The following is a 13695-nucleotide window of genomic DNA, read 5'->3' as shown; positions in this document are numbered from 1 at the left end:
AATGCTATTTATGTATTTACAATATGTATATGATTGTCCATTTTACACCACAACTCTGAGTGGCTCACAAATCATCTAGTATGGTCCAGATGGTTGCTGAATATTTAGGACATGAAGGTTCCATCTTTACTGAGATATAGCCTGGAATTATTTCAGAAATTAAAACTAGAGTACCTTGTGAGTATTGCTCTGCAACAATTTGTGTTGGGGAAAGACTTCTACTACTACTACTACTACTACTACTACTACTACTACTACTACTACTTCTTCTTCTTCTTCTTCTTCTTCTTCTTCTTCTTCTTCTTCTTCTTCTTCTCCTCCTCCTCCTCCTCCTCCTCCTCCTCCTCCTCCTCCTCCTCCTTCTCCTTCTCCTCCTCCTCCCCCTCCTCCCCTTCCTCCTCCTCCCCCTTCCTCCTCCTCCCTTTACTTCTTCTTTCATCATCATCATCTCCTTTTCTTTCTTCTTTATTCATTCTTCTCTTCCTTCCCCTCGTCCTCCTCTTCACACTTCTTCCAATATCACACCTAAGTCTGTTCAATTTCAACCAGACAAAATGAGGCAAGTCAAAATCAGGTGGTTTGATAGGGGGATCAGTAATAGACAGGCCACAAAAAGTACCTTGGACCATTCCTCTTTCCAGGCATTGTCAGGGTTAAACTGGGTAGATGTTAAGTGAATAGTTGTTTTCCAAGCTGGCCTACAGGATTTCAATCTTGTGATGGGCTATGCGATGTCCTGGTGAATAGGGAGGGCCTTGTTGTTCAGCATCCTTCACGTAGCTGGGTTAGAACTTGTTGTCTTGTGGAAAGGTAGCTGAGGGATAAGGAGCGTTCCTGTATTCTTGGTTTTTTTCCCTTTAGTGTCTTATGGCACGCACCTACATTGATGTGGAGGAGGCAGATGGAGTACGGCTGCGTCCTCTGGCCAAAGATTTGCTATGCAGTTTAGAGGTGGTGCGGATGGTACTCCGAGAGCAAAGCTTAAACCAACCTGGACCTTATTCAGAGACTATCCGGAGAGCATTAATCCGCTTTGATGTGCTTTTTGCTGAGTTTGAACTGAGGTATGACTAAATTCACTTATATATCAGTTTATGTCCTACTTATTAATCCCACAAAGAAATCGGGGTTAGAAAGGACTTTGGTCAGAGTTAAAAGTAGGAACCACAGTGTGGGCTGTGAGTCCCTGACCTTGAGAGCAATAAGCAGAACAAACCTTTTGAGATGAAAACAGCTGCTTGGAGTGGGGGTGCTCATTAATAAAAGGTAGCTACAGGGACAAGGCTTGGTAAAGTATATTAGGTAATATACTGAATAAACTGAACTGGAGCAATAAGTGATAGCTGAACTCAGAGATGAAAAATCCTAATTGCTGTTCTTTGGATCATAAACACACTAATGCCAAAAACCTCTTGGATAAATCCAATTAGTTACACATAATCCTGGATTTACAGTTGTAATTCTTGATTTACAATTACCAAAATTATGCCCCAAATTTCCATTGCTAAGCATGATATTTGTTAAGTGAATTTTGCCCCATTTTACAACCTTTCTTGCCATAGTTGTTAAGTGAATCACTGCAGTTGTTAATAATATAGCTTTTAAAGTGAATCTAATTTCCCCATTGACTTTGCTTGTCAGAAGGTTGCAAGAAGTGATCGCATGATCTGGGGACACTGCAACCATCATAAATATATGCCAGTTGACACGCATCAAAATTTTGATAATGTGGCCATAGGGATGGTGCAAATAGTCATAAGTGTGAAAAATAATCATGTCACTTTTTTCAGTGCCTTTATAACTTTGAACAGTCACTAAATGAATGATTGTAAGTTGAGGGCTACCTATATTAAGGAGTGATAGCAAAATAGTATTTGATAAAGAAACAAAAAGGGGGAAACTGTTTGGGGATTTGAATGCAGAGGGGTTGCATTGTATGTTCATTTGGACTTCAAACTTTGTCTCTTTTCCAGCTATGTGTCATCTTTAGTTTCTGTTAAATCCCCTGAAGAGATCTATAGGCAGCAGGAGATCGTTGTACTCTTCTGTGAAACCGTGGCTAGGTGAGCATTCTGACACAGCTTCTTCACTCTCTGTAGTCTGAGCCAGCACATATATAATACAATGATACTAGACTTTGTAAGCAAACCTTTAAGCATTCCTTTGGATAACTATCTTGGCCCAATGTACATTCAAAATAATCAATTGGAATTTAGACATATCCACAGATTTAGTTTCTAATTCTCTGCCTCTTCATTCTCTTTGCTTACCTAGAGCTTTGAAACTTGGCTATTTGACTCAGGAGATGATTGATGGATATGAACCCCAGCTGATGTTCACCATTCCACGCCTAGCTATTATTAGGTATGTGTTTAGTAAACAGCTGGTGTTTGACTACCAAATCAGCCACCTACAAGATGGAAACTATAGAAGCAGACTTCTGTAGGTTGGAATTCTTAAAATGTTGGACGTGAGAGTTCTAATGATCAAAAGTAGCATGATCCATATATTCCTAGCAGAAGAATTTGTAACAAGTAATTTGACAAAACATTTACTCAGTAAATTATTACTATGAGTTCAAATTTGCGTCTTGTGCTTTTCTGCATGGTTGACATTGGTGATTATAATATGCTCCTCCAAAGAGTGCTTTGCAATTTATGAAATTCTTTCTCCTCCTTTGCTACATAACTGCAACCCTGATTTATGTCTAAAAATTGTTATTTCATATAAAACTTTGGGAATCTGTTTCCTGATTAGAATTTATATAGTAAAGGGTCCAACTTTTCTTTAAATTCCTTTGAAATTCTCTTGTGACATATTAGTTCCCTTCATCTGAAAATCACATTTCATGTTTTTGTGATCTTCATCATATGTATGAACTTGTTTCTGCTTTTTAAAGCACAGGAGTCTGCATATCAGATTTGTTCCTGATATAGAAAGGAACCCTGCTGATCTCTCAACACTGCCATCAAGTTATTCTTAGTAGCTGGTGTAGAACATGAACTAAGATTGTTAATTCAAATTTTCTGGATAGCTCTCTTTTCAAACAGCCCTCTTGCCTGCCTTTCCTGAGGTGGGGATAAGGATGGAAGAAGTGGCAACTTTTTAATTGGGTTGGTCTTTCAAAAGCAAATTTTATTTTACTATGGATCCTTACTAAGATAGTATTTGCTAATGGCAAATCTATTCATTTCTGGTTTTGCCAAATGCCAATTACAATAGTCTTTCAAAACATTGTATCTCCTATCTTGGCAAAAAGCAGTAATGGTACTTCTATAAGATGCATTATGGTCAACATTAGCCACTGGTAAGAAATGAAAGGGCTCAAGAAAAGTAATTCTGAAAGCTGTTGAAAATGAAAGCTTATTTATGAAAGGCTTAGTCAACTTGGTGTACTGTATAGCTTTTCTTATTTTATTTAAAAGACTTATATATTGTAGCTATGGATTACAAACACAATCCTGGGCAAATCACAAGATAATAAAAACAACCAAACAACCAAACAAGCGTAATAAAAACTCTGGTACCCCTAGGGCAACACTCTCCCACACATCCACATATCATCTTGTTGGGTTCATCCTACACCAATGCTTGAGGGAAGAATCAGCTCTTCAAGGCCTTCCAGAAAGCAAGGTGACACTTATGACGGTGTCATTAATATGCTCAAAAATGATTGCTAAAAGGAATTAAAAAATGAACAATCTGGTTTTACTAAGATTGTGCTTTCCATGAGACTCTGTGTGTATATGTCAAGTACTTTTATTCTAATGGACGTCAGGTACCCCAATTGGCATTTTATTTTATTGCCTTCTATGCAGTGGCCTTCTGATCTATCCAGATGGACCTCTCAATTTGGAAAGGAGACCAGAGGAGATTTCTCGAGTCTTCAGCCCTTTTTATGTCTTGCTTAGAAAAATCAGGTATGTGACTATAGCATTGCTATATAGGAATACAATTAATCATTAAGGAGTGGGGGGGGGGGGGTTTAGTGGAAGTTTTTGCTTCCAAATTGTATATTCCACAGAACAGAAGTGTGTTTTTCCTGGACCAAAGCACTTCAGATTGCAGCCTAAATTCTTTCACTTGGGATGACATTCTCTATATCTAGTAATTAAGTACAGGAGAGAGACGTAGTTTTTTGTTTATGTGTTCTCACTGATGCAATGATTTAACATAGTCATGGGTTTAAAAAAGAGGGATGGTTTTTTTAAAACTTCAGTTCTTGTTGTGTTGCTCTCTGATGAAATGAAGCAACCCTGAGTACATTTTAACAGATAAAAGATTGCCATCAAAATTATCCATTTTAAGGTAGTCATTAAAAGTAGGAGGCAATGACTGTAAAAGTGACTTTCTTCTCTAAATAGTTAGCAGAAGATGAGATGAGACATTCTGAAAATGAAGTATGATGCATATCATGGAGAAATGCAATAGTTTACTACTTTAGTGGGCAGCAGGGCCAATATATTTGTGCATGTTATGAGCTCCTCCCCCGTTTTTTTAAATGCTTAGCTTTGCATTACTTTTCACGTCATACCATATGGGCAATTTGGAGCAGCAATTCCTTCCAATGTCTATGGAGATTCCCAGTCATCCAGGTCATGGTTGTCCCAAAGGTGCTTTTTCAAGAGAGAACTGGACTTTCTGGTTTTTCTTTGAAGACGTTTCGCTTCTCATCCAAGAAGCTTCTTCAACTCTGACTTGATGGTAGGGAATGGAAGGATTTATAAATCCAGCATCCAGTCAGAGCTAAAAAAACTTCTTGGATGAAAAGCGAAACGTCTTCAAAGAAAAACCAGAAAATCCTGTTGCCTCTTGAAAAAGCACCCTTAGGACATTCCTTCCGATGTATTGTTGGAACACAGCTGTCCATCCTGTAGATTAGGATCACTTAATTTTGTTGCCACTGATGTTTCCTTCATGGACCCTTCCTCTTACAGGGATTTGCTGCGTGTGCTTTCCAAGGAGGAGTTATACAAGCTGGAGAAACGTGTGCTGAATGAATGCACTGCAGATTCACAGCCCTGCAGGAATAGGGAGTGTGCCTGCCCATCTGTACCAAGGTAGTGAGTGACTAAGAACCTTCTCCTCCCCTGCAGTCTCCACCTACCCATTTGAATGTAGGGTTGCTTAACTTCATTTTATAAATTGGGAGTGCTATCCATATACAACTTGCTGAGAAGGTCTTTTGTGGTCATCAAAAGGTCAGGACCACGAGATACTTTGTAGTATGCAGTTAAATGGGAAGTTTTTGTCCAGCATTAACTACTTGAGATGAAAGGGGTGGATGGATAACAGAAGCTGTCAGAGAGAGAAGCCACAGACTCAAGCCTGTTTGATCCTTAATCTTATATCTTGCAGTCTCATGTGGTCATGTTTCTCTTTCCTAAAAAATATGTAAAGAGTTGATATTTTCATTTGTCCCCAAGCTAAAGCAGAGACACGATGTGTGCATAACATTGTTTCAGTAGTTCCTTGAGTGGCACACAGATTTTTAAGGGAGGGTATGGTTGAAAAACAATAATAAAAATAAGCTCTTTACATTTTTTCTAAAGGCTTGTTCTCCTCTTAACAGGCCTTTTGTGCAGGCATCTGATAGTGCTCAGAGAGGAATGTTCACAGATATTCCACTGAACTCTCGATGGTTGGAATTACGAGGCCGTTACCGCAATATAGAGGACATGATTCACACATTATTTGTCTGTATTTCTGGTGAGTGCTCCATTGCTTGTATTCTATAGCATGATGGCTATTAGCTTTTATCTAACAGTTTGCAAAATAATGATTAAACAAGGATATTCTGCTGTAAGCCACTCACAATCATTTAGGGTGGAGCAACATAGAAATGTCAGTAGTAATTAAGGATATGGTTTTCTTCAAGCTATCCATCGCTACCATGGTTCATTTTTACTGATAAGATCAGTAACTGGGAACTATTTATGTTAGGAACAAGTATAAAGCCTATTAAAGTGGTGAGGTATTTCCTTTTGGAAATAAATGTACAGTAGAACAAGTTCAGTGTACCAGATAAATGCCCCAAGATCTGATGTATTTTTGTAGCTTTTTTGGAAAAAATAGCGGAGAGAAGAAAAGAACTGAACGTCCTACTAAAATGAAGCAAAGTTCCAAAAAACCAAGGCTTAGCCTAAAAGTAATCTTAATCATGTTAGGAAAATAAAATTGGGCAGATTCATATGTGGTATGTTACAACAATGTGCCCAGTTCCTTGTTGCTTATAAAGGGGATTTGTTTCATTTGTTGTACATTATATTTTGTTTTTTTGCTTTAGTTTAGAAATTTTTGACAATCATCTTGTAAGAATGGCTAGTACTACCCCTAAATGGCAAAACTGAGAATAGATGGCTTAATATGTTTGAATTGGGTACATCTCAACTCATTTTAGGCATTGTGCTGACTTTCTAGTTGGCTCCCAAATAATCTTTAAATGTATTTATTTAAATCATTGTATACCAGTTTTCTTTTCTAACATGCTGACCTATTTAGATATTTAAATGTCTGCTCTGTTTTAGATAATTTAATAAAAGAGGGCATTTTGTATCGATTACATTCAAATAAAAATATTTGCTTATTGTGCATTTTGTTTTATTATGAAAGGAGTCTTTTGTACCAAAGTCTGCCATGATCCCCTCCCCATGTGCAAGTGAAATGCTCAAAATGCTGTGTTTTGGCAGGAGTGGCAGACCAGCTCCAAACTAATTTTGCAAGTGACCTGCGCAGCATTCTGAAGAGTGTCTTTAAAATTGTGACCTCCCAAGTGGAAGAATTGGAGGTGACAGACACTGGACGTGAGTGAATCTTCTTTGCTAACCTACAGCTCCATAACCTTGTCACCATGTGCAAAGCAGCATGAGAAGAAGATGGCATGTTATGATGAGGGCATACAGTGCTGTTCCAAAAATTACCAGGTTCTGTAATAGTGTTAGTGTTGCATCAGGATTCGGGATCCTGTAACACTTAGATCAGTTGCATTTAATTACCAGGATAGCTGTAGTTGATCGGATCCCTTGCTCCAAGTGATTCATCAATCATCTTCCCTTGTTACTTTCTTTCAGTTGGAGAATGAGCAAAGTAAAAATGTCAGAAATTCTAAATGAAAAAAAAAAATCTGCCAGAATAAAATCACCTAAAAGGTTCAAATAAGGAAACTTATTTCTCACTTAGGTGCCACAACTGACAAGCCTCAACTCTATTAACTGCACATATTGGTTTACATTTGGATCAAGTTCACATTACTCCAGAGGTAGCATGATTCTATTTCTCCCAAACCAGTTTGAATTGAACCCTAAGAGAATTCAAAGTATAACCTGTTAGGACAATCATGTTCCTTCATCAAAATGAATGCATGTACAGTAGTAGTTGCATTTTAGAGGAAAACAGACTGAAAGCTTACAAATTTTACATAGATGATGGAAAGCTAGAGCAAATAGGATTTGTGTACATTGATGGAATGTATCCTAAGGATGAGAAAATGGGTGGAGAACTGCTGTGGAAATAGCAGGAGGAAGGCTGTGGCCAGTATATGATCCATTGTGAATGGATGTTTGTTGAAAGAAGAAAAAAAAACTGAAGAAAAACATGCTTCTATCACTTTGTTATATGGAGGAAAGAGCTAGGAATATTAAGAAAAAATGAATGCTGTAAAAATGGGGTATAAGTAGTCCTCATTTAACAACTCTAATCAGGACCAAAATTTCCATTAGTAAGCAAAGCAGTTGTTAGGCGAAGCATAATGTGACTGCATCATGCAGTGACAGCAGTTCCAAGAGTCCTGGTTGTGGTTGTTAGATGAGGACCGACAGGCAAGGACTTCATGTTTCTCCTGCCCTGCATGCTCACTTCAACTTCAGCTTCCCCTCTCCATTTATCTCACTCCCATCTATTCCCTTTTGGCTCCTTTGCACTCCTCCACCACCACCACTTACCCCTGCTGGTCATTATTGTCTTCCTTAGCTGCTGACAAGATGTGCCCAAGAGCCTTCACAAGGCCACATGAGTTAAGCACACACTGTGCTCATAAATGCAGGCAGACTGCCAAGTGCCCAAATTTTGTCTATGTGACTGAGGATGATACCATGTTCGTAACTTCAAGGACAGTCATACAGTAACTACCATTTGTTCAGTGTTGTTGTATCTTCAAGTGGTTGCTGAATGAATGGTCATTAAGTGAGTGACTGGCTGAATTTAAGGGTGCATAGTAAAACCACAGGGCAAAAAAAACTAAACAAATGATGAATGAATGTGGATTGTATACAATCATGAACCACCAGTGAAAGGAAGTATATTGAGTTGGTTTGGTCACATAGAATGAATGAAGATCAGGTTGCAAAACAAATATATGAAGAGGAAAATGAATAGGTTGAGAGGAAGGGGAAGGCCAAGAGAGTCATAGTCAGATGGGGTTCATGAGAAAACAGTTGAGAAAAACAAAAAGCAATTATGAAAAGGTGTATGAATGTCACAGAATTGAGGTGGTTTGAAAGGATAACAGGATATGGAAAGATATAGTGAATAGTATACATAAAATAGTTATGTTTTCTTTTTCATTTCTTGCCTTTAATTTATTCGGTTTGCTATTTCTTACGTCTTTTCCTCACTCTGCACTTTAAAAAAATTACTGTACGTAAACATATACATACCATTTGAAGGGCGTTCATCCCAAAGTGTCTAGCTAAATGTCTATGGAGATTCTCAGTCATCTAAGACAAGAAAGTCCAGTTGCCTCTTGAAAAAACACCTTTGGGACAGTTCTGGGAATGGCTATTAATGTTTTATTTGCTCAATATTTGGAACAGAAATGTTTCCGTTAAGTGGCAGCAGCCCCTGTAGGCTAATATCTTTCCCCTTTTCAGAGTTGGATCTCCGTGTGGCACCAACAGCGCCTTTCTTAACAGACTGTGCTCTCTGCTCCAGTAGCAGAGAAGGTGTGAGGAGAGAAGGTAAGAGTTCCAAGTGTGCAATGGGTTCTCTACAGGCTCCTAATAAGCAAGGGTTCTGCCTCTGATGACCTTGTTCACAAAGTGGCTGCAACCAATATTTGCAAGAGAAAATGTTCCTGTGTTTAGGAATAATCTAGGTATAGTTAGGGTCACTACTGAGGATCAGTTTGGAGTAGTGGTTAAAGTACCAGGCTAGAAACTGGGAGTTCTAGTCCCACCTAAGATACAAAGCCAATTCGGTGACCTGGGGCCAATCCAGTAGTGAAATGCTACTGGTTCACACCGGTTCGGGCGAACCAGTAGTCCTCCCAACCGGTATTTCTGACGATCAGCTGTGCCATGCAATTTAAAATTGCTAGAAAGCAGGAAATCCTGCTTTCTAGTGAATCTAAATCGCAAGGCACAGCTGTTCCCCCCCTGCTGTTCTACTTACCTTCCCAAGCCTCCTTTTTCTGTGTGAAGCATGCCTTTGGCATGTACTATGCATGTGCACGTGCACAGAGTGCATTTGGTGCGCATTGCACATGTGCACACAGCGGGCATTTGGCATGCACTGCGCATGCACACACCATGTGTTTTGCACACACTGCGCATGCGCATAGCACACATTTGGCATGCACTGCACACTGTGCATGTGCACCACGCACTTGGTGCACACCGCACATGCGCGGCCAGCAAACAGGTGGCAAACCGGTTCAGATTTCACCACTGGACCAATCTCTCTCTCAGCCCTAGAGAGCAGGCAGTGGCAAACCACTTCTGAAAAACCTTGCCATGAAAAGTGCAGGGAGTTGTCCAGGCAGTAACCAGGAGTCAAGACTGACTCAAAGGCATGTGTGTACACACCCACACTCACGTAAATACATTATCTGATAAATGACGCTTCACTTGTCAAGTGTTCATAGTCCATTGATATCTTATAGAGGCATATCAGTCTGATGTCCTGAGCTGTATTAGTTTTTCCTATTCTGAAGCTCCCTGGGTTTCCCTAGGTTTTTGCTTCCTTAATTTAGGGGGTTTTTTTCCATTTAATGAACTCTGTGCCTGACTATTCTGGGATATTTACTTGAATAAAGACACTAGACACTTGAAAAATTGGGACAGGGGACTTTATGATTCTGAGTGGCTTTAGAAGACTGATACACAACTATCTTGCCAACTACTCTTCTATACCTTTATAGATACTTTGGTGCCACCAGACTGGGTACCAGACAGCACTTCTAGCCACTGTATGGCTTGCCATGTGTCTTTCACTTTTCTTCGGCGACGGCACCACTGCCGGAGTTGTGGGAAGGTAAGCGATCAGGGCTACTTTGGGGTAGATGAACCAGGAGTCAAGAATGGTGGGAGCTGTAGTTCAATTCAATTCATGAATTAGATTATTTTCCAAAAAGATCCTTCTTGTGCCTGGAAGGGGGATCGGAAATGCAGATCTCTAGGTAAGACAAACTGAAAGAGGCAATCTATTCAGGGGTTTGGGACTGAGCTACCAGGCAGTTAAGAGCAGTAAGAAAGAGGAATGGAGTAGCCTATCATGTAAAAGAAAGGATTAAATTGCAGCTTGTTGGGTATTCCTGTGTTGGGCCTTAAATTGAATTATGATTGGGTGTTAAACCATGGTTATTATCCTTTCTACTTCAGTTTGCTTCATTGGATGTTTCTAGTTATACATACATTTATTAAATTCAAGTTCATACATAGGTTCATTCAGTGGTGGGATTCAAGTAATTTAACAACTGGTTCTCTGCCCTAATGATTTCTTCCAACAACCAGTTTGCCAAACTGCTCAGAAAGTTGTTAACCGGTTCTCCCGAAGTGGTGTGAACTGGCTGAATCCCACCACTGGGTTCATTATTACTTTCTTTTATACAAAGGAAATGAGGCTTGTTATCAAGTTGCTCTTGATGGACATTTTTTTTTCAGATCTTCTGCTCTCGTTGCTCATCCCACTTGGCAGCACTGCCCCATTTTAGGCATCTGAAGCCAGTCCGCATCTGTACACACTGCTACACTACCCACTTGCCTTCAACAAATAAGAATGCCAGTTGCCTGTGAGCATCAGTTTCTGGATTTATCAAATGCCATCTGTGCCTGAGGAACCTCCAAGAACTGGAAGATAATTGCAGCTTGTCTCACCAGCAAAGGATTATGGGAGCAATCACACCTGTCTTACTAGGATTCTCCAGGGGGTGAAACAAAGGGCTTTTGGTTGTCAGACAAGAGTTGGGTTGGAGGAAGAAGCACTATGTTCTTGAAAGGGGGAATGAACTCTTGCATTTTTATAATAAAGAACTCTTGGGATTTGTGGAGTGGGAACTAGAATCTATCATTAAAGAAGTCTGAACAAACTCTTCTATGTGCTAATAAAGCTGGCTTTTTCTATAATGGAGTGATGGCCCATGTAGAAATTACTTGGTGCTATTTACCTGACTTCTGTTAAAACCTAAGAGTAATTTATTGTCCTAAGGTTGGTTTTTAACCAAAAAAATGAGATTGTGTTATCAGATTTGGATGCATGTGCAATAAGGGCTTTAGGATACTTATGGTTGGAACTGAAAGGCAGGACCTCGATTTCCAACAATAATTTGTGGAGGACAGCCATGGGCTTTTGCTCTTCAGTTCTTGATGTACGTAAGGGCTGCAACACTGTTCATATGCAATGTATATATGTAAACTCTTCTGCCACACTGTGGGAGATGCTTTGGAAACCTACAGTATCTGGGATTCATACAACTCTTTCTGAAATGACTTATGAGCTGATTATCATCCTGCAAACTTAGCTACACTAAAAGATATATCTCTCTCTCTCGCTCCCTGTCTCTTCTCTTTCTCTCTCTCTTTCTTTCTCTCTCTCTTCCCCCCCCTCTCTCTCCTCTCTCTCTCTCTCTCTCATCTCCATCCATCCATCCCAGAAGGCAATACAAATCATTTCCATAATGCTGCCAAGGAAACTGCATAAAATCAAGTCTGACTTGAATAAAGTAACTTTTTACTTGAAAAATGTTGTCTGTTACTATTGCCATCTTGTGTATTCTGAATTCAAAATAATTGCTTTTGCTGGATTTAGCTGTTGGGTGTTGACAGACAGAATCTGCTGCTGCAAATACAGACTCTACAAATCTTGTTGCTGTGCTATTTTTCTTTTCTACCTCATTTCAACCAGAGGATTTTGTGTATTTGTCAGCTTGTGTAAATGTGGGTGACTGGTTTTGGCTCTAGTGCCTTATGTGCTAGATAATCTCTTTGATGTCAGTTGAATAGCAAGTATCAGCATTTATTAACTGCACACAAAACGTATGCATGTCTTTCAGCCCATGAGTCATCCAGGAGAAGCTTAAAGGGGAACTTGAACCACCTGGCTAGCATGGGAAGAGATTTTGACATTTTTATACTTGAATATTATAAGAATGCTATGTAACATTATTGACTGAAGTAGTATATAGATCTCTATTAACAGTAACATGTAAATCAGGATTTCAATAATCTTTCCCTTGTTGGTCTTTCTTGCCTAAGATCTGCACAATTTGTTCATGATCAGAAAAAATCTGTTTTCTGATGATTTTCCCCTACCTGCATTGCTGATATGCAACAAAGAAGTGTTACTCCGGTTTAAAAAAACAGAATTTATAACGAGGGTCCAAATAATTCTTTAAAAATATTCAAGCCATAGTCCTCTACAAATTCATTCACAATTTAGAAATTATTGAGTGCAAGGCTATGATGGAATGTGCACCTGGAGCAGGGGTGAGCAAGGGGCCACATGAGAAACCGGGACTGTTACAAAGGGCCAAATTAATAGATTGAATTTAATTCTGCCACTGGCAGAAGGGAGGAGGGAGTGCAGAGCCACATCGTGCTTCAACCTAGCCACATTCTGCCACTCAGAAAAGCTTTTCTCTCTCCAGACAATTAAAGGAGTGCAGTCTGCTGCTTCTCCCACGTCCTGCAACTCGTTTATTTACATTTTATTTTCTAATTTCCAATTGACCTCATGCAGGCCAGAGACAGCCAAAGGCCCGGATGTGTCCCAGAGCAGTAAAATGCTCATGTCTGATCTGGAGAATTGGTAGATAGGAGTTTGGGCAACAGAAGAGCTTTCCCAGGAAGGGGTAAATCTTACCAGAGGCCCAGATCACCCCTTGGATGGGGGAGAAGGAGGAAGAAGTTCAGTGTAGCTACTTCCTAGAATCTCTTAGGATGTATTTAGAGAAAGTTACAGCTTTAATCTGGTAAGAGTTAGTCCATTAGGTATAAACAAACAAAAGATTGAATTGGATTAAATTTTGCTATGTTACATTTGGGCTTGGGCCTAACAATGGCTATGTTTAAGCCAGTAAAAGAAAAATGCCATTGGAATGGAGCATAAACTTTAATATGCCCCCAAGTATGTAGGTATGCAAATTCATATCCATTAAGATACCATCTCATTTCAGATTTGCTGTTTCTCATACTGTAGCTGCAGAAGAACCTTTTCACTGAAAAATATGACATATTACAAACAAACTCATCCCATTCAAATTTTGAAAAACAATGTCCAGGTGAGAAGAAAAGAAGGTACTTGATTCCACATCTTCATTGCACACCCTATGTTTACAATTGTATGTTTTAAAGATGTGTTAGGGAGTGCAGCCCTCCCTCTACCATTAATTAAATACAATAAATTTGGCTTCTAATATATCTTTACATTAGACATGCTTGCACTAGATCTTAATCATCGGAGTTTTGCCTCTCTGCTGAATAA

General features: G+C 39.4%; 1 protein-coding gene across 3 annotated transcripts in view; it reads left to right on the top strand.

The window, feature by feature from the left end:
- ZFYVE28 (zinc finger FYVE-type containing 28) overlaps positions 1-12077 on the top strand; it is a 33948-nt gene extending 21871 nt beyond the window's left edge. For 2 of the 3 annotated variants that reach the window (XM_087887636.1, XM_087887637.1), the window contains exons 4-13: positions 862-1064; positions 1974-2063; positions 2275-2364; positions 3819-3920; positions 4938-5060; positions 5573-5709; positions 6690-6803; positions 8868-8954; positions 10136-10248; positions 10878-12077. In XM_087887636.1, coding sequence (XP_087743762.1) covers positions 862-1064; positions 1974-2063; positions 2275-2364; positions 3819-3920; positions 4938-5060; positions 5573-5709; positions 6690-6803; positions 8868-8954; positions 10136-10248; positions 10878-11009 — 1191 coding nt within the window. In that variant the 3' untranslated portion in view covers positions 11010-12077. Of the gene's footprint in view, positions 1-861; positions 1065-1973; positions 2064-2274; positions 2365-3818; positions 3921-4937; positions 5061-5572; positions 5710-6689; positions 6804-7179; positions 7259-8867; positions 8955-10135; positions 10249-10877 lie in introns of all 3 variants that reach the window. The other variant, XR_015732611.1, reaches the window with a different exon arrangement.
- Positions 12078-13695: the final 1618 nt, after the last annotated feature.

The sequence above is a fragment of the Pantherophis guttatus genome, chromosome 2, assembly GCF_059756535.1.
Source record: "Pantherophis guttatus breed Tessera chromosome 2, ASM5975653v1, whole genome shotgun sequence".
Taxonomy (NCBI): domain Eukaryota; kingdom Metazoa; phylum Chordata; class Lepidosauria; order Squamata; family Colubridae; genus Pantherophis; species Pantherophis guttatus.
This window is presented reverse-complemented; position numbering and strand designations above follow the sequence as displayed.